At 43.2% G+C, this 24,941-nt stretch overlaps 1 protein-coding gene across 1 annotated transcript in view; it reads left to right on the top strand.

Annotated features, from left to right (window-relative positions):
* Positions 1-11,223: 11,223 nt before the first annotated feature.
* Positions 11,224-24,941, top strand: part of MAST4 (microtubule associated serine/threonine kinase family member 4) — a gene marked incomplete at its 5' end in the record, with an annotated part of 581,401 nt that continues 567,683 nt past the window's right edge. Inside the window, one exon of the mRNA XM_081231058.1 lies at positions 11,224-11,730. Coding sequence (XP_081087184.1) covers positions 11,386-11,730 — 345 coding nt within the window. The remainder of the gene's footprint in view (positions 11,731-24,941) is intronic.

Here is a 24,941-nt window from a genome sequence, read left to right on the forward strand (position 1 = left end):
TCATCCATATTTCCATGGGCATGAACAGGCTGAGCTATGGAAATCACTCAATGTTTTTATTTATGGCCTAGTCCACAGCTTTGAAATTAAGTTTACATCTGGTGTTAGTAGATATTCATTACCTTTCTAAAATGCCATTTAAAAAACTGATTGCTTGGGGACTAGATGGCAAAGAAGGGGACACTTCACACTTAGATGGTTGACCCTGTTCATAAAATGCTACATTTAGACAGGATCCTATATTTATGGGTTTACTGCTATGTCTACAAGTGGGCCAGGCTAACTCTCCTGGGCTCCTTTGCATCTTTCTGATTTAAAACAATTGTTATCTTGTTTCTAGAGTAAAGCTTTTGTGTTCTGTGAAAATAATATACATGTTGACAGCAAGACATAAATAATGAACCATCTAAAGCAACATTCCATCTAGCTAACACAATTTGAGAGGATTATTTATATTGGATTTTTTTTTAAACACGACAAATGGAAAGAGGAGAAGAGGCAACTACTAGAAATGAAAAACTAAGAAATAAACAAGTCGTTCTTCACAAAGAACTTCCCGCGACGTATGCCTGTGAGGCTCGGAAATCGTTCAGTCCTAGAAGTTGTAAGCCAAGTCTTCTCCGAGGTGATTTTCTTTCCCCCAAAGAAGTCATAACAGGTATATAAATAGATCTATAATGCCTTTCTGTTGGGGAAATGAAAGTACTTTCAGAACAATCTCATAACACTGTGATGGAGGAAACGATGGCAGGTTTTATATCACCCCCATCATACAGGTGATGGAAGCCCTGATAAATGGAGTTGGTGACAAAGTCACAAATAGACGCTAGGCTTTCTGATGTACAGCTAGGACTTCAGTAGTTAAATGAAAAATATGTTTCTGTTTTGCTCAGCCCTTTCTCATCTTGCAGAGAGAACCTTTCTTGTCAGTTTTAACCCTTCCTCATTCCTCCACAGACATATATTCCCCTCCCCCCCAAAAGATAGGGCTCTTGACTCAGATTTTAAATTTGAATCTCATACTACAACATGATATCATAGTCAATAAGTGCTAAGATCAAAAAAAAAATTAGCTGGAGTGTACCCCCCTTCCCCAAAACAGCTTTATGATCATAAACAAATGGACTATATGTTTGGGTAGTATAGTAGTTCATTACTGTTTGAGGATCACATGCACCTTTGGAAATCTGATAAAAGCTTTAGATGACCCCCGAGAAAGATGCACAGCCACATTTACAAGGTCTCCTGAAACCACTACCTTCTTCAGTGGGTTCATGAATGGTCTACGTAAGAATCCAATGTACAGATCTTCCTTTACTTACGATGGGGTTATGTCCTGATAAACCCATCATAAGTTGAAAATATCCTAAGTTGGAAATGCATTTAATACACCTAAACTACAAACATCAGAGCTTAGCCTAGCCTTCTTTAAACATGCTCAGAACACTTACGTTAGCCTACAGTTGGGCAAAATCATCTAACACTAACCCTATCTTATAATAAAGTATTGACTATCTCATGTAATTTCTTGAATATTGTACAGAAAGTGAAAAACAGAACGTTTATATGGGTACAGAATGGCTGTGAGTGCATCGGTTGTTTCCCCTTGTGATTGCATGGCTGATTGGGAGGGAGGGGCCCAGGACCACCAGAGAGTATAGCCTGGGAAAAGATCAAAATTCAAAATTTGACATATGGTTTCTACTGAAAGCGTATCACTTTTGCACCATCGTGAAGCTGAAAAATTGTAAGTCGAACCATCATAAGTTGAGGACCATCTGTCATAACTCAAGAGAGAGACTTTGGATTAAATCCTAGCCCCACCTTACTGAGTGACTTTGAGAAAAACTATTTAATTCCTCAACACCAAATTTTTATCTATAAATGGAGACAGTACCATTGAATTGGGTTATGGAGGAGATTAAATACATAATGCATATAAAGCATTTGGCACAGTGTCTGGCACATAGAATGTGTTCAGTATGTGATAATTCTTTCCCCTTATGAGATATTTAGCAGGGAAATGACTGATGTTGGGAGCAAGCATCCTGAAGATGATACTCAGGCCCACTTCAACCTGATGGCTGAGAACATTACGCCAGGGGGCAGATTAACATAATTAATCAAGGGCTGGAGACTTTCAAAGTCTAAATCATTCTAGTTTACCCTGTTAGCCAAATCTTTTGACACTCCTTCTACATTATGTTGGTTCCCCATGGTGTGAATCCCATCTTCCCGGGATAGAATGCAAAGCCCCAATGTTTCTCAGTTTCCTTTGCCTCCAGGGAGCATGTGACTTAGGTTCTGCTAATCAGATGCACATATGGAGATATGGATACAGGAGTGATTTATGTGAGGAAGCAGGTGGGGTGCAGGGCATCTATTTTGCATGCACAGATGGTGGGAGTGGCGGTGTAGTTCTGGAATCACCAGGAACAGCAATTCCCTCCCCAGCCAGTTCTACATTGGGGTTCTGGGGATTGTTTCTGGAAGCTCACTCCACAGCCTGTTTCTTTAGTTCTTCCAAAGACTCTGTGAGGATTCTAATATCTTTTAATAAATCACTTCCTGGGCCTCCCTGGTGGCGCAGTGGTTGAGAGTCCGCCTGCCGATGCAGGGGATACGGGTTCGTGCCCCGGTCTGGGAGGATCCCATATGCCGCGGAGCGGCTGGGCCCGTGAGCCGTGGCCGCTGGGCCTGCGCGTCCGGAGCCTGTGCTCCGCAACGGGAGAGGCCACAACAGTGAGAGGCCCGCATACCACAAAAAAAAGAAAAAAAAAAAAAAAAAAAAAAAAAAAAAAAAAAAAAATCACTTCCTACTTTAACCACATAGAATTGATTCTGTGGTTGGCAACGAAGAACCCTGAGTCGTAAGATGCTGAAACATCCCATTATCTCACGTCATCTTCCTCCCTGCCACCACGATTCCCTTGCATTAATTATGCAACATGGTTAAGTGTAATAAAGGGCCCTAACATTCTTACATAAGAATGGAGTTTCCGTAAGAATAAGACTTTCTATAAATAAGGGTACAGACTCTTCCCACCCTGTGTAGGGTCCTGAGTGGTATCCTTGGGTTGCCAGCAGGGAGGTTCTTGTAGCCTTTCCTGCCTTGCCAGCAGCCTGGACCAGCAAGTAGTCATAAATGTTCCTCAAGTGTTCCTTCTACCTTATTCACATCACATGCAGGCAGTTCTTATTAGTTTGGCTGTTTTAGGAAGCCAAATAGTTGGTAAAGAACTTCGGTGAGCAGGACAGTAATAGTGGTAGTTTGAGCTAAAGATTTTTATGCAATTATTGTTTTTATTAAAATGAAGGTCTCTCCAGGAATGAGGCCACATTATTACATAAACAGATTTTTTTCCTCCTAGACTTTTTTTGGGTTCTTTTGTCAACCTACACAAGTCTTGGACTGAGCAAACTTTAGATTAACATAGAGTTTTAATAAAGCTGGTTTAAAGTCATGTGGTGGCAATCGTTTTATCCATTCATTCAATAATTATTTATCATGAGCTACTCTATGTCAGACATTGTGCTAGGTGTTAGCACAAATAAGGTGCTAGATAAATGTTTGGTTTGCTTTTGCCCTCAAGCCTCTCGTAACCTAGTAGGAAGACAGACAATTCTAACATAGTCTGTGCTGAGATCTCTTTCTGCCATAACTTGAAATGTCTTTTTTTTCTGTAAGTGTGCTCTTTTTTCTCAAGTATTTGACCCTCCAGTAAGGGAGACCCCTTCTTCTGCCTGAAACATTAACAATTTCCTTAAATTTGACCCTTATTGAGGTCAGGAATACCTGTTTAAGTTTAGTATCACTAATAGCTCTTGGATGGCATTCAGATGTCTGCTTCCCACCTGGATTGGGTGACCAGTGGATTTAGGTCAGCACACCTGTATTTCTTAGAGTTTCTTGGTGTCAAGGAATCACTGATTTTAGCTAATTCAATAAGAAGGAAGTGTTATTGGTAACTCAGAGAAGCAAAGTAAAAGCCAGAGATTAAGACTTGGAAAAGTACTGGAACCACAGCAACTCTAGGTCTAGTTAACGGGAGCTAATTGATAGCTTTGTCCAGACATTGCTGTCCTTGTATTACTCTTCTCAAGATTTAAAATCCAAGGATAGCCCACTCCTGGAATGACAAGACCATCAAAAGGAGATTGGCAATTCCTTAAGAATAAATTGGGATGCTCGTATCAAAAGGAGGCAGAATGGAATCAGGGCAGCCAAGTACCATATGTGTTTACCACTATGCTTATGCTCCAAGTGTATGGTCCCATGGCACGCACTGTGGACATTTCTCTGGTTGTAGCATTGATGTTGTTACTTAGTGTTGTACCCTGTCCCAACCACCCCAAGCTAGTCCACCTGATGAGGGCAAGACAGGAAAAAATTATTTTCCTTGAGTAAGGAGAAAGGAGGCAGGGAGGAATTGGGCCATTGAGGGTGGCCCAATTATTTTTCTCAACTTTGGCTACCATTATATTCACCTAGGGACTTTTGCTTTTTAACATTTTATTTTGAACTAATTTTAAATTTACGGAAAAGTTGCAACAGTAGTACAAAGATTTCCTTACTATCCCTTACCCTGCTTCCTCTAATGATAAGATCTTATATAACCATAGTATAATTGTCAAGTGTAGGTATTAACATTGGTCCAATATTATTAACCAAACTGCAGACTTGATTCAAATTTCACCATTTTCCCCCCACTAATGTCCTTTTTGTGGTTCCAGGATCCTACCCAAGATCCCACATTTTATTTAGTTGTCACTTCTTAGTTTCTGTAATGTTTCATCACACTTTCCTTATCTTTCATCACCTTGATATGTTTGAAGAGCCCTGATCAGTAATTCTGAACAGTATCCCTCAATTTGGATTTGTCATGTTTTCTTGTGATTGGTGTTATGTTATGCATTTTTTGGGGGGTCAAGAACATCACAAAACACAACATTGTAAATCAACTATACTCCAATAAAATTTTTTAAAAAAGAATGTCATAAAAATAATGATGTACTTCATAGCATGGGGTTCAGGATATTGATATGTCTTATTACCAGTGTTATTTATATGGTTAGGTTGGTGTCTGTTGGGTTTCTGTACTGTAAAGTGACTATCTTTCACTTTATACTGGTTGGTTTCATATTGGTAAGTATCGTGGTGGAAGTACTTCGAACTACGAAAATCCTATTCCTCAAACTTTTGCTGGCTAATGTGAGCACACATTTTTGGATCTTGTCTGCTACATTTATTTTTGTGGTGTTTGCCTAATGGTGATTCTTATTTCCCTCTTTCTTTCTACATCTGTTAACTAGAATTCTATTGAGAAGAAGAGTTATCTCTGCTCCTCCATTTACTTTCTTATTTCAATATTTATATGAGTTTGGATTCACGATTATTGATTTTATTCTATGGTTTAAAACCAACATTATCATGATTTATTTTGTTGCTTTAGCCTGGAACCTGTGTTCTGCCAACAAGGTCCTATCTTTTTTTGAGCAATTCCTTAGTTTGTGGCACCATGAATTGTTCCAGGCTTATCTTGTATTTCCCCAACTTGGCCCAAAGATCGACCACTTCCCACCTAGGGAACTTGTTAAATCCTGGTGTTCAGACCCCAACCCAAACCAGTTAAATCAGAAAATCTTGAGGGTGGGACCAAAGGGTCAATAATTTTTAAAGTTCCACAGGTGATTCTAATATACAGCCACATGTGAGAACCAAACTAAAGCAGTGCTTTTCTAACTGTAATGTGGATATGAAGTCCCCGGGAATCTTGTTAAAATTCTGATAGAGTGGGTCTGGGGCGGGGACTGAGACTCTGCATTTCTAACAAGTTCCTAGGTCAGCTTAGTGGCAAAACACACTTTGAGGGGAAAGGGACTGGAAGACTGTCTCCTCAAGTACAAAAATCCTTAAACATTACCTCTAGGGCTGCAAGCTGGCTTATGATTGTGGAAAGAGTTGCTACTTGCTAGGTTACTATTCAGCATCATTTTATTTTCTAATTAGTTGGAGTGAGTGGTAGAAGGAACTACTTGCCATGCAGTGTAGACAGAGTCAAGGAGGTTGCTCTATGAATTTAAAGTGGAAAGTGGAACCGATTGATTCTGAAAGTAAACCGCTATAATGAATAAAAATGAGTAAATGTGTTTGCATGTCTTCTATTTCCTAAACAGGCAAAGAGACCTGAATAAATCTTTTTGAAAAATGAAGAATGATAATAAAAGAACATTTCATGCTGAAAGCATAACAAAAAAATCCCAGATGTGAATATCTATCTTATCTATCTTGGAAAGGCAAATGCAAAAGATTGGAGTCTTCTGTGGGAAATGGGTCACCATTTTGAATGTTGTTTAAACAGAATCCTCCAGGGAACGTTATTCTGAGTTCTTTTTGTGTATTAGCTCAGTTTTTCCAGCTGTTTTCAGCACATGCATATTCCTGTCCATCTGCTAAGCTGCCTTGGTCTCCCCAAGGTAGTTGTTCTCTAAGAACAAAGAGGCCCAGAGAGACACAGGCTGCAATCCATCAAGCTCTTTCTAGTCACTTTCTACAGAGCCACGCACGCACATTTGCCCCACAAAACAGCTCTCGGATCTTCAAATTAGGATCATCTTCAGTAATCCTCAAGCTTTCATACACTTGATACACGATTGGGGTATTCCTTAAAAATGCAGATCCCGAAACTTTTGGCTGAGGCCAGGGAACAAACACCTTGTTCCCCTGCCTGTATCCTGGCAATATGAAACAAGGGCTCTACATACGGCACGTAGAGAAATATTCACCTGAGAGCTCAGATCAGCAGCATCCTCTTGTTTGGTCCATTACAGGCTTATTTTAACTTGTTAATATAACTTAGTTTCCCATCCTTCTCAACATGTAGGTTAGAGACTCCAACAGAAGCAAATCAGGATATTATTCTTCCTCACCTGTCCTTTTCAACTATCACTGAAGAAATTCTTCTACTTCCTTCTGAAACCTTGTACTGTAACCTTTCCTTTCCTAGAGTCTCAAACACAAACAGGAGGTTGAGATGCTACGAGGGCTTTTCCTTCCAGCTGGATAGTCAGAAACTGTCATGGTCTATATCATGCTACACCCTCTGGTATAAATCAAAAACCCCAGTCGAGGCCACCTCAATGACCACATTTTTATTGATGCTTACTTTGTCACAAAATTGTACTTTATTGGTCACGGGGCATCAGGCAAGCCTATTATTAATAATGAAAAATTTAAAACCTACCAAAGGTGAATAATATCTTTGTAATCCAAAGAGCATATGATATTTAGGATTTTGGGGGGTATTGAATATGAACATATTCACTTGTAATTTTACAAAAATCTTCATTCTGAATTTATAATGTTCTAATTTTACATATGTAAGAAAGAAGGACAATTGACTTCAAGTTTATCAAGTGCTAACTTGGGAGAAAGGTCATGACACTGGGAATAGACTAAATGTGTGGTGACTTGTCCTCAAAAATCCTCCATCTCATAGAGACAGGGCTTGACACTGACATTCACACTTGGCCTCACCCACACAGCAGAGACTGGCAGAGACAACAGGCATTCCCAGAGGCAGTGTCTCCCATCACTTGGGAGAGCACAGAGAACTGATGCCAGTGTCCAATCACAAGACAAAATGAACATGCAGTGCCTGGGGTGTTTGTCCCTGAACCAAACACTTGAGAGCACATCTAGTAGAACGTGTGGACACTGGTTACCCTGGAATAGGCTGACCTTATCCTTCCCAGTCTATAGGCTAATCTGGTTCTGTCATGTGAAGCTACAGTATTGGCTTCCCAGGAGTAATGACTAAGTTGTTTTTATTTTTCTGGCTCTTGCCTACAGTGACACAGCAGGAAAAAAGCCATGCTTTTATGCCTATCTCTGGTCCCAAAGTCTCCAACATTAGGGATATTTATGAGAAGTTCCCTTGGAGTGGTGCTTTCTGGCCACTGAGGATGGTATTTATAATTTAATTAATAAGATAAGAAACGTGCACTGTAGGGTTTCAATCAAAACTGGCCTAGTGGTTTGGCCATACCCCAGCATTTGTCCATAGGTCTAATTGGGATACCTTTGGGGAACTATCCTGACCTTCTGATCATCTTCTATTTACAGAGTCATCCTTTGAGTTTGCACAGTTCTGGTCTGGAAACTCTCAGCCTGAACCATAGTCATATTTTCCTCATGGGTCAGGTAAGGAGACGATTAAGTACATTGCTTTCAACTACATGTGTCAAAATGGAGTGTGAAATTCATTTAGCTGATCACAACTAGTATTTTTATTTTCACTAAAATATAATAAAAAATTCTAGTCTTATAGGAAGGGTAAGTACTATTTCATGGAATTTTATTTATATTTGTATGTATGTACATGTGTCATGAGTTGCAATGTAAAATATATCTCTTATTTGAGGGTAAGGTTTAAAAAGTTCAGGAAATACTGATCTATTACTTGACTTTGATCTGTAGGGGTTAGGAGCATGAATGCTGGGGCCAAATTGCTCAACTATCACTTGCTAGCTGTGTGACTTTAGGAAAGTTACCTGACTTCTCTGTGCCATTTCACACATTTCGCATATGTAATATGAGAATAATAATGGTGGCTACCTTATAGGGTTGATATGGGATTAAGAAAATTAATATTTGTCAAGTGTTTAAAACCTTGCCTGGCATACACTAAGTGCCTTATAAATGTTTGTGGGGAAAAATATCAGTTCTGCAAGTATCCTTTTATATCCTTTTACATATTAAATCAAGACAACAAAGTCCCTACCCTATGGATATTTGTAGTCTAATATATATATGTACTTGAAAAAGTTGTCTGTTCTGAGTGGCAATATATTGGAATGTTTAAGAAAGTGCCTTGGACCAGACTGCTGTGTTCAAATCACAGTTCTACCACTCACTTGCTGTGTGACCTTTGGCAAGTTATTTGACCTTGCAGATCCTCAGTTTCTTAATCTATAAAGTGGGGCTAATAGACTCTATCTCATAAGGCTGTTGCCAGGATTAAATGAGAATACCCATAGATGCTTATGGAGGAAGCAATAATAGCTATTATCATTCTTCCTGTTAGCAATTCAGATCATGTCTTGCTTCTTTTCTGATGTACTGAAAAGTACCACTCCTCCTCTTTCATGTGAATGGCTTGCTTAGGTCATCATTTTACTTCAGCTGTGGTGAATCAACCACATAGGGGCTCAGATAAAGACCAATACTCCTGACTAGAAAAGCAATTGTGCAGCCCAAGATCGGATTCAGACTGCCCCACTGTGCTCTCTCTATAGCCTTGCTCTCATAACTAGTCAGTTTACTAGAACTGTTCTTTTGCCTCAGCAGGTCTTCACAGCCCCTCAGATAATTCTGAAGCATCACAATGGAAGCCTGACAGCCAGAGCTGTTTTGCAGTATGGCTGTCTATGGCAATGGGGTCACATTATATTTCCTTCCCCCTCATCTTGGGGAGGGAAACTGATCAGGACAAAGCTTTCTGTCCAATATGATGAAGCACTTTGTATGATGTATCACTTATCTGTAGATATGGTGATAGCATAAAAGGGCTCATTAGCTGAAGGGGCTTTCAACTCGAGTCCTCCACTTCTTAAGGATCTTTGGCAAGGCTGTTCTGACAAGGAGAAATCTAAGATTCTTGAGCACTCCTGAGCTTGAGGACCTAATTGTTTTCCTATGACTCTTTCCTCTTCTCCTATGGCACATTATTAGTGTAGCACTACCATAGCTTTTGAAAATTAATAATGGAAATATATTATGCAGCATCAATCTCTTGCTTGACCATAGGCTCCTCCAGGGCAGGGGACCTGACTTACTCATCTTTGTATCCCCTGCAAGCACCAGGCACACATCTCAGTCAATGTCTGTGGAATTGAATCTGGTTGAATTTAGATCCCAGGTCGCAGTGCCAGAGCTCACAGTAGGACTGGAGCTGAAGGCAAGTGAGGAATCATTTATTTCCCACCGCTGAGCTGACTGTTGGCTTCTGAGATATTCAAGTCACCCCATCATGCTGAAGGCCACCCAGAGAGGGCCTTAAGGTGATTCTATTGGTGCCCTTGGTGAAAGTTCTTTCTCCTAGTTCTTAGAGGTAAGGAAAATGAAGCAACCAGTCCTGCATCTTGTTGGTTTACAAGCCAGGGCTAGGAGAAAGTAAAGTGGAAATGTGATCTCTCTTCATCCTCTGCTTAGCTGATGTGGAAAGACAGGCAATGGTGGGCCAGCAGCCCTCTCTAATTCAGTTTTGTCTAGTATCTGGCACAGTGCTGGGCATATTCTTGGTCCTAATTAAATACAGGGGCATAATTTGTCCTTTTCCTCCCTTTCAAAAGGTACACGTCTTTGACTTAACTTTTTAATTTACAAACAGAAATAAAGACAGAAAATAGTCTTTTGAAAACTCTCCATGTGTCTAAGCCAGGCAGTCTGCTGAAGCTTTAAATATATTTGTTCTAATTCTGCTCATACGGAGACAAGACAGATATGACTGTCTCCATTTCCAGTTGAGAACACTGAAGCCCAGGGAGCTTAAGTGGAGAATCCGGGATCGGAGATCAGCTCGGTTTGGATGCACTCACTGTACCATGAAGTTTTCCCCTTTCTCCTCCAGCACGCTGGTGGGTGCGTGCATGTGTGTGACTGTTTTACCCTTAAAGCCTTTTATCCTTAAAGCCCAGCTACTTCTCCTTCTGGTCAGTTTCCTGGATTCCACTTTTTGGAAACGAAGTCCATTTCTTGTCCAAGGTCTCACTGCCCTCTCGGCCATCTCCCCCTGGCGTTCCCAGGACCGCCAGCCACTCCTTGGCTAAATTCAGAGTACCAGGCTTAGGCTCCGATTCCGGGCTCCATTCCCACCCTCCCAGTGCACGTGCCTCGTTCCAGTCCCCCGGACCCCGACCCAGCAGCCGGCGCCTCGGCCCCGCCTCCCCTACCTGACGCAGGTGCGCCTGGGGCGCCGTAGCCTCCGCCCACCGGCGTGCTTGCTCTGCCATTGGTTCCCCCGGCTGCCCGTCTCTTTCGCCGGCCCCGCTCGGTCCCGGAGGGGTAGGTTTTGCTGGAGAAGCCGCAGTCCCGGCGGCTCGGGCCCTGCACGGGACGGTTGTGGAGCGCAGAGCGCGGACTCGCGCTGGCATGTCCCCGCGCGCGGGAGCCCCAGTCGGCCGCCGGGCCCGGGCGGCTGCTAACTTGGCTGCAGGCTCCGGCGGCCCGGCCGCGGCCATGTAGTTGCCGGCGGAGCTCTCTGCAGCCCGGGAGCGGCAGCGAGAGCGAGCAGGAGCCCAGCAATTCGAGGCTTTCCCTGGAGGCGTTGAGTGCGTGCCGCGCCCTCGCCGGTCCTCAGGCCGCACTTTGGGCCTGAGAGGGAAATGGGGGAGAAAGTTTCGGAGGTGCTGGAGCCAGTGCTCCGCTGCTGCAGCGGCCACGGTGCCCGGACTCCCGCCCCTGCGGCGGCTGCCGCGTCCTCCCCGGGAGCTTCCTCGGCCGAGTCCTCATCGGGCTCAGAAACTCTGTCGGAGGAAGGGGAGCCCAGCTTCTCTCGCGAGCACCCGCCGCCGCCGCCGCCGGGCGGCGCTCGGCCGCCCGCCGCGTGGGCTCCCGCGCGCTTGGTGCCCGAGCGTGGAGTCCCCGCGCCGCCGCCGCCGCTGCCAGGAGGAGCCGCGCCCCCCGCGCCCCGGGGCAGCAGCGCGTCCCAGGAAGAGCAGGATGAGGAGGTGGGTCCGCCTTCCCCCCCACCCCCCGCCCCTCTGGTCCAGGCTGCCAGGCGACCCCAGTTCTCCATCCCGCACGCGGGTGGTGGGCATCGCGCGCTGGGGCCTGGAGAGGGGGAGGGACCCCAGATGTTGTGCCTCGAGCCCTGGGTAATGACAGGAGCTTCCCTGGGGGTCACCGGTTTCCCCATGGCTGTTACCTGTGTGTGTGTGTGTGTGTGCGCGCGCGCGCGTGCGTGTACATGTGCTGCCTGATAGTGTGCTTCTCCAGTGTCAAAGCAGCAAACTCCGTCGGTCAGGATCTGCTCCTTTGGGTCTGTGAATGGACGTGAGCTGGACGCCTGGCTTGTCCCCACAACTGAGACCTCGTTCTCCGAAGTGGGCGTTGCTTCCCACGGTAGCGCTTGGGCAGAAGGAGGAGTGTGGTGAAGGGACGGGTGTGAGAGGAGAGTGGGTGTGTTGGAGGTGGGGGACGGCTGGCAGCGGTATCCGCGAAGTTGCGCGGCGGAGTTTCGGTTGCATTGGCTCCGGGGTACCCCGCGGGTGGTTTTGGCTGGTCCCGCGGCGTCGGTCCTCCGGCCCTCGGCCGGCGGCGCTGACCTGCGCTTCTGCATCTCCCATTTGGACTTGTCCCGGGGTGTCCAGATGCGTGCTGGTCGCCAGACTGAATGGGGAACGTGCCCCCTTCTTCGGGGGACTGCGTCCATCCTGGTTTCTTGGAAGAATATTCGTGCGAAACTTGTGGGTCGCGTCCTGACACACTGAAACTATGACTTGGTGTCCTCTCGCCTGTTTTCTCTGGCTTTTTTTCCTGCTTTTGGAGGACAGTTAAGGAAGCATAAGGTTCTTGGTGTCTTTGATTGGTTGCTTTGGACATTTCTTGAGGGGAAGTCATCTCGATCAGGGAAAGGCCATAAATAAAACATCACCCGAACAGGGCCTCCTTGTGAAGTTAATTCCTCAGTGCCAGTGTGGTATTTTCTTCCTCTCTGATGGGGTTAGTTTCAGTAAGTAATTGTCTCTGTCCGTCGGAAGATGCAAGCTGAGGCCAGTGCTCTGACAGTAGCCCCCTGGGACCCCAGCCTGGAGGCATAGACTGGATCTGGCACAAAGTGAGGGGAGTCAAGTCCTAACCTGGCAGAGATGGAGCAAACCCTAGTGGTGGGCCAAGCCTCTGGCAGTAACCAGAACCTATTCCCCAGTGCCTGGAGGAATGCGAGGATCCTGGACAGGTGCCTGGAGATTTGCTTTCTAGAACTGTCTCTGCTTCTGAATTGTGAGATCTTGGATGAGCTGATTCCTCTGAGGTCAGTTTAATAATCTGTAAAATGAGGGGTATGACCAGTGAACTTCAAGGTAAAGTTTATTCTCACACGAACACTCCCCTTTTCTGATCAGGAATTTAGGATGGATCCAAAGTGCAGGTTGATCATAGGGACAGGGTGCCAGGGCTTAAGCTGAGCATCACACCCACCACAGAGTTACCTGACAAAACCCCCAGACTAAACCAGTGCTCTCAGTGGTTGCGTCTCCCTTTGAAAGATGTGAGGCATGTGCTGGCGTACTTCCCGAGATGAGCACACTGGTCACTGGGCAGTAGGGAGTATGACCCAACGTAATGGTTTACCACTAGATTCTAATATAGTGTTGCCATCGGTAGAGATGATGATAGAGTTAGTTGCCCCATGTTCTCTGCGTAGCTAGGAGGGTAATTCATGATACATAACATGGTCTTGCAGATCCCAGGTGGGGGAAGTCAGGAACTTCTCACTTTTGATCCCAATCCTGTAGCTGATTTATTGCCTGGCCTCAGGGTGACAGTGTTTTATTTTCTTGGAAGTGGATGTAACGATAGCTTATTTCACAGGCACTGCACTGAGGAATGGTTGATTGAAACACATTTTGGAAAGTGGAATGACTAAATAACATTGGTCAGTATTTGTGAAATCTCAGAATTGGATGTAAAGTGATACAGTATTGCAATTTATTGTGTAACTTAACCTGTGGCAGGGGATGCTGGAAATTGTCCAGGGGTGGAAATCTTGACTTGCTCTGAGAATTTTAAAGAGAAACTAAAACTGTGGAGTAGAGAAGTTATAGTCTTGGTGAGAGGGGTTGAAGTCCAGTGCACATTTTCTGGCTCTTACACTGGTGCCAGTATGGTGCAGGGGTTCTTAGCCTTTGAGAGGGTGTTTTGGGTCTCTTTGAGAACCTAATGAATGCTCTCCCTCCTCTCCTCAGAAAATGGGCACCACTATAAATACCATTCTAGCAGGTTCAGTGAGGAACACTGGGTTACACACTCTCAGTTTGGTGGAAAGACCTGGGTTTGATTCCCGCCTCTGCCACACCTCAACTAGATGTGAGATGTGGACCACTCAGCTGATGTAAGGCCTGACTTTTCCCCTCTTAAATGGGAATAATAGCAATAGGGTCATTAGGCATTCTATACACGCCACCTAGTTTAATCCTAGTATAGTATCTAACATTTAGCATGGAGTGCTAAGTAAATATTAATTTTTCAAGTTCATTTGTGATTAAAAATGTTGTGAAAGGTGGTACAAGTTTGGGCTGGCTTATTTTATTTATGCATAATTAATCTGCTCCCTACTTTCAGAGAACCTGAGGCCTTGTCTATACTGTTTATTACCACTTTTTTAGTATTAGCTGGGAAACAGTTTTTATCTGGATCAGGTTGCATTATGGGAAGGCACTTTTAGCATAGTGTTAGTTATACGGTAGCAAGGCACTGAGTAGAAAGCCTTAAAAGGCTTAAGGGAAACCCATAAAATGGAAGGAGGTTCATTTAGATTTAAAAATTGTTAGGTCTGGCTTGGGAGACTCATTGTCTTCCAATTTTTTTTTCAGTTAAGTTACTGCATCAATTTTTAAAAAAGCAGCAAAATTCAATTTCCTAGTGTATTATTGCAGTGCTAATTTTTTGGGCACCCTTGTTGAAGCTGCTTGCATATACTATTAATGTCAACAGTGTTTGACCTATTTCATATTTTATCTTCCTGTCAATATTTGTGTAAACTTACAAAGTCCCATAGACTTACATCAGCCCTTTAAGCTCTTGGTGTCTTAAAAACAATACTTTACCATGGCAATGATTGTAGTTTTTATGTACTTAATAATCAGACACACGAGAGAGATAGTGCATGGTTTTTTGTTTAAATAAAGTGCATCTCGGGCTTCCCTGGTGGTGCAGTGGTTGAGAGTCCGCCTGCCGATGCAGGGGACACGGGTTCGTGCCCCGGTCTGGGAAGATCCCACATGCCGCGGAGCGGCTGGGCCCGTGAGCCATGGCCCCTGAGCCTGCGCGTCCGGAGCCTGTGCTCCGCAACGGGAGAGGCCCCAACAGTGAGAGGCCCGCGTACCGCAAAAAAAAAAAAAAAAAAAAAAAAAAAAGTGCATCTCACTTAACCCCTGATAACTCAAGCCTGTGGATTTGGGGGTCTCTGCAAGTTGAGGGTAGTGGACCGTGTTTCGGACAGTCATGATGATCTGGGTTGGAGGAGTGTCCCTCTAACATTTCTGAGATTTGCTCTTAGGCGCTCTGCCCTGTCCCTGCTCAAAGCACCTTCTGGTAACTCTCATAAAGTACTCAGTGCCGTTTGCTGCGTGTCGATGAACTCATAAGGGCAGGAATTTTGTCTGGGTGTTTAGCACAGTGCTTCTAATATATTAGTAGGGGCTCAGTACATATATGTTGAATGAAAGAGGAAAAATACATCTTTGAAAACGGTTGCACATTTGACTGAAGGGTGACCATGTGTGTATTGTTTTGTCTGTTGTGAATTACGCTTAAACCTCTAGATCTCTTATCAAAAAAGCCTCCTGAATCACAGTGAAAATATTATGAGCAGTTTTTCCAGGTAAATTTTGAAGAAGGTCAAATCAGTGAGGATCCACTCACAATGCCTGTGCAGGACTCACGTATTTACTCTGCTGTTTACTGTGTGTGTCAGAACTTGAAACTTTCAGGGATTCTTAGAACGGCAGAAAAAAGGCTTATTAGCTAAAAGGATTTTCAACTCAATATAAAGCGTCTAATTTACACTTTGCTACCCTAAAGGATTTACTTTACTGGCATGAGTGGGAAACAATTTCCCTTATTAACAATAGGCACAATTAGGGGATGTCTTTTTTTTATTTTTTAATTTAATTTTATTTATTTTTTTATACAGCAGGTTCTTATTAGTCATCTTTTTTTTTTTTTTTTTTTTTTTTTCTGTACGTGGGCCTCTCACTGTTGTGGCCTCTCCCGTTGCGGAACACAGGCTCTGGATGCGCAGGCTCAGTGGCCATGGCTCACGGGCCCAGCCACTCCGCGGCATGTGGGATCTTCCCAGACCGGGGCACGAACCCGTGTCCCCTGCATCGGCAGGCGGACTCTCAACCACTGCGCCACCAGGGAAGCCCTAGTCATCCATTTTATCCACATCAGTGTATACATGTCAATAGCAATCGCCCAATTCATCACACCCCCACCCCCACCCCACCGCGGTTGTCCCCCCTTGGTGACCATACGTTTGTTCTCTAGATCTGTGTCTCAATTTCTGACCTGCAAACTGGTTCATCTGTACCATTTTTCTAGGTTCCACATACATGCGTTAATATACGATATTTGTTTTTCTCTTTCTGACTTACTTCACTCTGTATGACAGTCTCTAGATCCATCCACGTCTCCACAAATTACCCAATTTCGTTCCTTTTTATGGCTGAGTAAAATTCCAGTGTATATATATATACCGCATCTTCTTTATCCATTCATCTGTCGATGGGCATTTAGGTTGCTTCCATGACCTGGCTATTGTAAATAGTGCTGCAATGAACATTGGGGTGCATGTATCTTTTTGAATTATGGTGTTGTCTGGGTATATGCCCAGTAGTGGGATTGCTGGATCATATGGTAGCTCTATTTTTAGTTTTTTAAGGAACCTCCATACTGTTCTCCATAGTGGCTGTATCAATTTACATTCCCACCAACAGTGCAAGAGGGTTCCCTTTTCTCCACACCCTCTCCAGCATTTGTTGTTTGTAGATTTTCTGATGATGCCTATTCTAACTGGTGTGAGGTGATACCTCATTGTGGTTTTGATTTGCATTTCTCCATAATTAGTGCTGTTGAGCAGCTTTCCATGTGCTACTTGGCCATCTGTATGTCTTCTTTGGAGAAATGTCTATTTAGGTCTTCTGCCCATTTTTGGATTGGGTTGTTTGTTTTTTTAATATTGAGCTGCCTGAACTGTTTATATATTTTGGAGATTAATCCTTTGTCCGTTGATTCGTTTGCAAATATTTTCTCCCATTCTGAGGGTTGTCTTTTCGTCTTGTTTATGGTTTCCTTTGCTGTGCAAAAGCATTTAAGTTTCATTAGGTCCCATTTGTTTATTTTTGTTTTTATTTCCATTACTCTAGGAGGTGGATCAAAAAAGATCTTGCTGTGATTTATGTCAAAGAGTGTTCTTCCTATGTGTTCCTCTAGGAGTTTTATAGTGTCTCGTCTTACCTTTAGGTCTCTAATCCATTTTGAGTTTCTTTTTGTGTATGGTGTTAGGGAGTGTTCTAATTTCATTCTTTTACATGTAGCTGTCCAGTTTTCCCAGCACCACTTATTGAAGAGCCTGTCTTTTCTCCATTGTATATCTTTGCCTCCTTTGTCATAGATTAGTTGACCATAGGTGTGTGGGTTTATCTCTGGGCTTTCTATCTTGTTCCATTGATCTATATTTCTGTTTTTGTGCCAGTACCATATTGTCTTGATTACTGTAGCTTTGTAGTAAAGTCTGAAGTCAGGGAGCCTGATTCCTCCAGCTCTGCTTTTTTCCCTCAAGACTGCTTTGGCTATTCGGGGTCTTTTGTGTCTCCATACAAATTTTAAGATTTTTTGTTCTAGTGCTGTAAAAAATGCCATTGGTAACTTGATAGGGATTGCATTGAATCTGTAGATTGCTTTGGGTAGTATAGTCATTTTCACAGTATCGATTCTTCCAATCCAAGAACATGGTATATCTCTCCATCTGTTGGTATCATCTTTAATTTCTTTCATCAGTGTCTTATAGTTTTATGCATACAGGTCTTTTGTCTCCCTAGGTAGGTTTATTCCTAGGTATTTTAGTCTTTTTGTTGCAATGGTAAATGGGAGTGTTTCCTTAATTTCTCTTTCAGATTTTTCATCATTAGTATAGAAGAATGCAAGAGATTTCTCTGCATTAATTTTGTATCCTGCAACTTTACCAAATTCATTGATTAGCTCTAGTAGTTTTCTGGTGACGCCTTTAGGATTCTCTATGTATAGGATCATGTCATCTGCAAACAGTGACAGTTTTACTTCTTCTTTTCCGATTTGTATTCCTTTTGTTTCTTTTTCTTCTCTGATTGCCATGGCTAGGACTTCCACAACTATGTTGAATAATAGTGGTGAGAATGGACATCCTTGTCTTGTTCCTGATTTTAGAGGAAATGCTTTCAGTTTTTCACCATTGAGAATGATGTTTGCTGTGGGTTTGTCATATATGGCCTTTATTATGTTGAGGTAGGTTCCCTCTGTGCCCACTTTCTGGAGAGTTTTTGTCATAAATGGGTGTTGAATTTTGTCAAAAGCTTTTTCTGCATCTACTGAGATGATCATATGGTTTTTATTCTTCTAATTTGTTAATACGGTATATCACATTGATTGATTTGCATATATTGAAGAATCCTTGCATCCCTGGGATAAATCCCACTTGATCATGGTGTGTGATCCTCTTAATGGGTTGTTGGATTCTGTTTGCTAATATTTTGTTGAGGATTTTTGCATCTATATTCATCAGTGATATTGGTGTGTAATTTTCTTTTTTCGTAGTATCTTTGTCTAGTTCTGATATCAGGGTGGTGGTGGCCTCATAGAATGAGATTGGGAGTGTTCCTTCCTCCACAAATTTTTGGAAGAGTTTGAGAAGGATGGGTGTTAGCTCTTCTCTAAATGTTTGATAGAATTCACCTGTAAAGCCGTCTGGTCCTGGACTTCTTTTGTTGGAAGATTTTTAATCACAGTTTCAATTTCATTACTTGTGATTGGTCTGTTCATATTTTCTGTTTCTTCCTGGTTCAGTTGTGGATGGTTATACCTTTCTAAGAATTTGTCCATTTCTTCCCGGTTGTCCATTTTATTGGCATAGAGTTGCTTGTGGTAGTCTCTAAGGATGCATTGTATTTCTGCAGTGTCTGTTGTAACTTCTCCTTTTTCATTTCTAATTTTATTGATTTGAGTCCTCTCCCTCTGTTTCTTGATGAGTCTGGCTAATGGTTTATCAATTTTGTTTATCTTCTTAAAGAACCAGCTTTTAGTTTTATTGATCTTTGCTATTGTTTTCTTTGTTTCTATTTCATTTATTTCTGCTCTGATCTTTATGATTTCTTTCCTTCTGCTAACTTTGGGTTTTGTTTGTCCTTCTTCCTCTAGTTCCTTTAGGTGTAAGGTTAGATTGTTTGTTTGAGATTTTTCTTGTTTCTTGAGGTAGGCTTGTATAGCTATAAACTGCCCTCTTAGAACTGCTTTTGCTGCCTCCCATAGGTTTTGGATCGTCGTGTTTTCATTGTCATTTGTCTCTAGGTTTTTTTAAATTTTCTCATTGATTTCTTCAGTGATCTCTTGGTTATTTAGTAGTGTATTGTTTAGCCTCCATGTGTCTGTGTTTTTTACTTTTTTCCCTGTAATTCATTTCTAATCTCATAGCGTTGTGGAAAAGATGCTTGATATGATTTCAATTTTCTTAAATTTTCTGAGGCTTGATTTGTGACCCAAAATGTGATCTATCCAGGAGAATGTTCATGCACACTTGAGAAGTAAGTGTTATCTGATGTTTTTGGATGGAATGTCCTATAAATATCAAATCTGTCTGGTCTCTTGTATCATTTAAAGCTTTGTTTCCTTATTAATTTTCTGTTTGGATGATCTGTCCATTGGTGAAAGTGAGGTGTAAGTCCCCCACTATTATTGTGTTACTGTTGATTTCCTCTTTTATAGCTGTTACCAGTTGCCTCATGTATTGAGGTGCTCCTACGTTGGGTGCATATATATTTATAATTGTTGTATCTTCTTCTTGGATTGATCCCTTGATCATTGCATAGTGTCCTTCCTTGTCTCTTGTAACGTTCTTTATTTTAAAGTCTATTTTATCTGATATGAGTATTGCTACTCCAGCTTTCTTTTGATTTCCACTTGCATGGAATATCTTTTTCCATCCCCTCACTTTCAGTCTGTATATGTCCCTAGGTCTGAAGTGGGTCTCTTGCAGACAGCATATATATGGGTCTTGTTTTTGTATCCATTCAGCGAGCCTGTGTCTTTTGGTTGGAGCATTTAATCCATTCAAGTTTAAGGTAATTATCGATATGTATGTTCCTATGACCATTTTCTTAATTGTTTTGGGTTTGTTTTTGTAGGTCCTTTTCTTCTCTTGTGTTTCCCGCTTAGAGAAGTTCCTTAAGCATTTGTTGTAGAGCTGGTTTGGTGGTGCTCAATTCTCTTAGCTTTTGCTTGTCTGTAAAGGTTTTGATTTCTCCATCGAATCTGAATGAGATCCTTGCTGGGTAGAGTAATCTTGGTTGTAGGTTCTTCCCTTTCATCACTTTAAGTATATCATGCCACTCCCTTCTGGCTTGTAGAGTTTCTGCTGAGAAATTAGCTGTTAACCTTATGGGAGTTCCCTTGTATGTTATTTGTCGTTTTTCCCTTGCTGCTTTCAGTAATTTTTCTTTGTCTTTAATTTTTGCCAATTTGATTACTGTGTGTCTCGGCGTTTCTCCTTGGGTTTATCCTGTATGGGACTCTCTGCACTTCCTGGACTTGGGTGGCTATTTCCTTTCCCATGTTAGGGAAGTTTTCGACTATAATCTCTTCAAATATTTTCTCGGGTCCTTTCTCTCTTCTCCTTCTGGGACCCCTATAATGCGAATGTTGTTGTGTTTCAAGTTATCCCAGAGGTCTCTTAGGCTGTCTTCATTTCTTTTCATTATTCTTTCTTTATTCTGTTCCACAGCAGTGAATTCCACCATTCTGTCTTCCAGGTCACTTATCCGTTCTTCTGCCTCAGTTATTCTGCTATTGTTTCCTTCTAGTGTTGTTTTCATTTCAGTTATTGTATTGTTCACCTCTGTTTGTTTGTTCTTTAATTTTTCTAGGTCTTTGTTAAACATTTCTTGCATCTTCTCGATCTTTGCTTCTATTCTTTTTCCGAGGTCCTGGATCATCTTCACTATCATTCTGAATTCTTTTTCTGGAAGGTTGCCTATCTCCACTTCATTTAGTTTTTTTTGGGGGGGGGTTTATCTTGTTGCTTCATCTGGTGCATAGCCCTCTCTCTTTTTTTTTTTTTTTTTTTTTTTTTTTTTTTTTGCGGTAGGCGGGCCTCTCACTGTTGTGGCCTCTCCCCTTGCAGAGCACAGGCTCCGGACGCGCAGGCCCAGCAGCCATGGCTCACGGGCCCAGCCGCTCCGCGGCACGTGGGATCCTCCCAGACCGGGGCACGAACCCGTGTCCCCTGCATCGGCAGGCGGACTCTCAACCACTGCGCCACCAGGGAAGCCCGCCCTCTCTCTTTTTATCTTGTCTATGTTTCTGTGAATGTGGTTTTCATTCCACGTGCTGCAGGATTGTAGTTCTTTTTTGTGGGCATGTCTTTTAACTGTTCTACTAATGATGTAAGTTTGAAGACTGCTCTTAATGTTATGCATAGATGTGTAGATGAATGTCTAGTCTTCACCGGTGAAGAGAATAAATAGCAAAGAGCAAACATGAAGTCAGTAAAAGTTTTCACTGAATTGGTATTTTATGAATCATAGCAGCTACATAATTTGAAAAGAAGAGTAGTGTGTAAATCTTGGCATGTTTATTATTTAGCCTGCTTTTGACTCTCTGTTTCAATAAGAGCCACAGGTTTAGAACGTCAGTCAGCCAGTGTATATTAACTCTCAGGAAGCATCACCTTGGGCACTGAAAACACGAGGGTGGACAAGACAGAGATAGTTTTGACCTTACAGAGCTTCTAGTGTAGGGGGGGGAGATAGTCCCTAGCTATAGTCCCTAGCCACATGAGTTTTCATTAATTGGCTTCCAACGTGGTAGATGGGGAACAGGCTCTGAGGGAGTGTGCACCTCATCTCCCCTGGGAGGTGGGAACTGCCTCACTGAGGAGTTATTGGGGAAGGGGAGGGACAAGAGTAATGCAGGTAGCAGAGAGAGCTGTGTGGGTCTGGGGGCTGAGGACTCTGGGTCACGCGTGTGGAGCCGAGGAAGGCATGACCTCGGGGGACGCTGGAGAGAGAAGTAGCAGCTGGGTCATGCACACCTTTTGGACTTTATTCTAAGGCACCGGGAACCACCGAAGGTTTGAAGCGAGGAAGTGACTCCATCAGACTGGCGTTTTGGGAAGCCAGGCAGCCTGGAGCCCACCTGGGGGGAACTGCAGGTGTAGCTCGTTGAAATGTTCCAGGTTATCGTGGAGCTGATGACCTGAGAAGAAGCCATCTTAATAAGCGGTGTGTCAGCGGAACTGGGGGCTCATTCCTGGCGGCTCAGGCATCCAGGAAATGGAACAGGATCGAGAGAACACCTTCATGTGGCTATTAATGCTGCTTTTCGGGCTTCCCTGGTGGCCCAGTGGTTGAGAATCTGCCTGCTAATGCAGGGGACACGGGTTCGAGCCCTGGTCTGGGAGGATCCCACGTGCCGCGGAGCAACTAGGCCCGTGCGCCATGGCCGCTGAGCCTGCGCGTCCGGAGCCTGTGCTCCACAAAAAGAGAGGCCACGATAGTGAGAGGCCCGTGCAACGCGATGAAGAGTGGTCCCCACTTGCTGCAACTAGAGAAAGCCCTCGCACAGAAACGAAGACCCAACACAGCAAAAATAAATAAATAAATTAATGCTGCTTTTCACTGCTATGTTGCCTTAAGCCTAGTATTTTCTTGAAGGAAAACCTTTAATGATGAATGGAGACAGAGAAAAGGGCCTTGGGAATGCTCATGTCCATAGTCAGTTGCAGGGGACGTTGACCTGAGGTGAAAGGAAGAGAAATTGCCTGGAGGCGGTGTGACATCCTCTGGTGGTGGGAAGTGTGGTGTTTGTGAGCTAACACGCATTATGAGAGTCTGGCTTATCTGCTTGGATGTTCCTCAAGAACGTAGGGTCAGAGTCAGGGAAGGGCTGAGGCTTGTACCCTTTCCACCCCGGGTCTGCGGTATTCTAGGAAATGTCAAATGTTTATATTTCACCAGTGTTTTGGAGCCAGTGACAAAGGCTGACTCTCTGTTCCCTCAGACTTAGTGGATACAGTGTATGAGTCCAGCTGTTTTTCATTTTGCCCCTGCAAGGAAGGGTGTGGAAGCACATTAGAGTGCGGGCTGTGAAGATGGTAAACTGCGGGAAGAGTCCTGGTAGAAAAGTTCTCACGATGGGAAGGGTCCATAACCTGGTGTTAGAGAAAACTGAGTGCGGTGTGTGTGTGTGTGTGTGTGTGTGTGTATACAGGTACGCATGCACGTGTATATCTAAGAAGAGATAATTGTCCGTTTTAGATGGAAGACACCCCAGGCCATGTTAAAGCATGGTCGCACATTCTGTAGTGTTGCCTGGAAAGGACTTGTGCCCCCCTCCTCCATCCCTTCAGACCAGCAGCCAGTGTTCCCTACTCTGGGGTCAGGGTCTGTATTGCCTAAGGGTACAGACCAGTGATCCCAGTTCAGCCACTTATAGGCCGTGTGCCTTTGGAAAGGTTACTAATACTGAGACTGTTTCCTTATCTGTAAAATGGACATGCCAGTATTTATTGCAGAGGGTCGTTATGAGAATTAATGAGGTGTTTTATATTGAGGACCCAGCATGATTCCTGGCATGTAGTATGCATTCCATGATGGTGTTTGCTAATATGACTGAGTATGGAAAAGCTGATTGATGCAAAATATCAGCTCCATAGCCAGGAATAATCGGAAGCCTAGACGTCCCTTCCCTGACGGATTTTGCTACCCGCATGGTTTGCTGGTGGTTCTGGGAGGCCCTTTCATTCATGAGTAGGTAGATATGTAACACAGCGATCACTTTTAAATTCATGGATGCAGCATTTCTTACGATGTACTAATAGCAAAGCCTTATGGTTCGTTAACTCTTCTGTAGACATGATCTCTCTTTTGCTCATGGAACCTACTCTTAGTGATCCTGTATTAACTGATATCCTAAAAGACTCTGTGAACATGCAAATTACTAGCTGTGCCCAGGGATTTAGTAAGAAGACAGCATGTCACCCCTGTGGTGAGGCTGGTGACATGACCAGGTACTCCATGATGATTTGGGGGCTGAGAAGGGAGTAACAAGGAAATCAGATGATTTTCTGGAAGCCAACTTTGGTTCCTATAAACATAGGGTGGGGAGGCAGGTGGTCCAGGGGCCACCCCAACTTCACAGAGGGGAAATCCGTTAGACATGTGATAGAACTATTAAAAATGCAAGAACTCATGTATGTGAATTGTCCAACAAAAAGTCTGTTATGTCCCTTTGGGGAAATGTAAACATTTCAATTTTTTGAGGCAAAAGTGCAAAAACCTAGGAGTGCTTTTGATATAACTCAGATAAATGCTGGTGCAGTGACTGCAGGTCGTTTTCCCTTCCAGCAGCCTGGCGCTCTGCCCTATGTACCTGTTTAGGTTGACATTTACACAGCTTTGCATCATTTAGTTCAAGGATGATTGTGTCCTTTTATGTCTCTGATACTTAGTCCGGTTTCTTATCTGGTCCTATTATTTCGGGCTAGAGCATAAGATCAAATATGATTAAGCAGAAGTCTCTTTCTCCAGCAGCTTGTGTGCACTTGTTTCTTTCCCTGTCTTTGTTCTTCTCTCTCAGCTGGTTCAGAATTCCTGGAAAGGATTGGACAGTAGTCATGTGTGTTTCCAGGCTTAGGAGAGAAAACCCCTAAATGTGAAATGTCAGTTCAGGACCGTGGTCAGCGGTACACAAACATTCAAGTCACATTTAAATGTATAGAACTTGTGTGAAATTTCTGGTTGCTTCTCCAACTTCTCTTAATGAAAAGCAGTCACTGCTTATTTAGTAATTTGAATTCATAACGAGGCACATGTGTCTGTGAGACAGCTTATAAATTTGTACCCTAGGCCTGTACGCTTTTGCTAGCCCATCAATTCTCCTCTTAGACACAGTCCATATATTTTTTGAT

Source organism: Mesoplodon bidens (assembly GCF_964165515.1).
Source record: "Mesoplodon bidens genome assembly, chromosome: 4".
NCBI lineage: Eukaryota > Metazoa > Chordata > Mammalia > Artiodactyla > Ziphiidae > Mesoplodon > Mesoplodon bidens.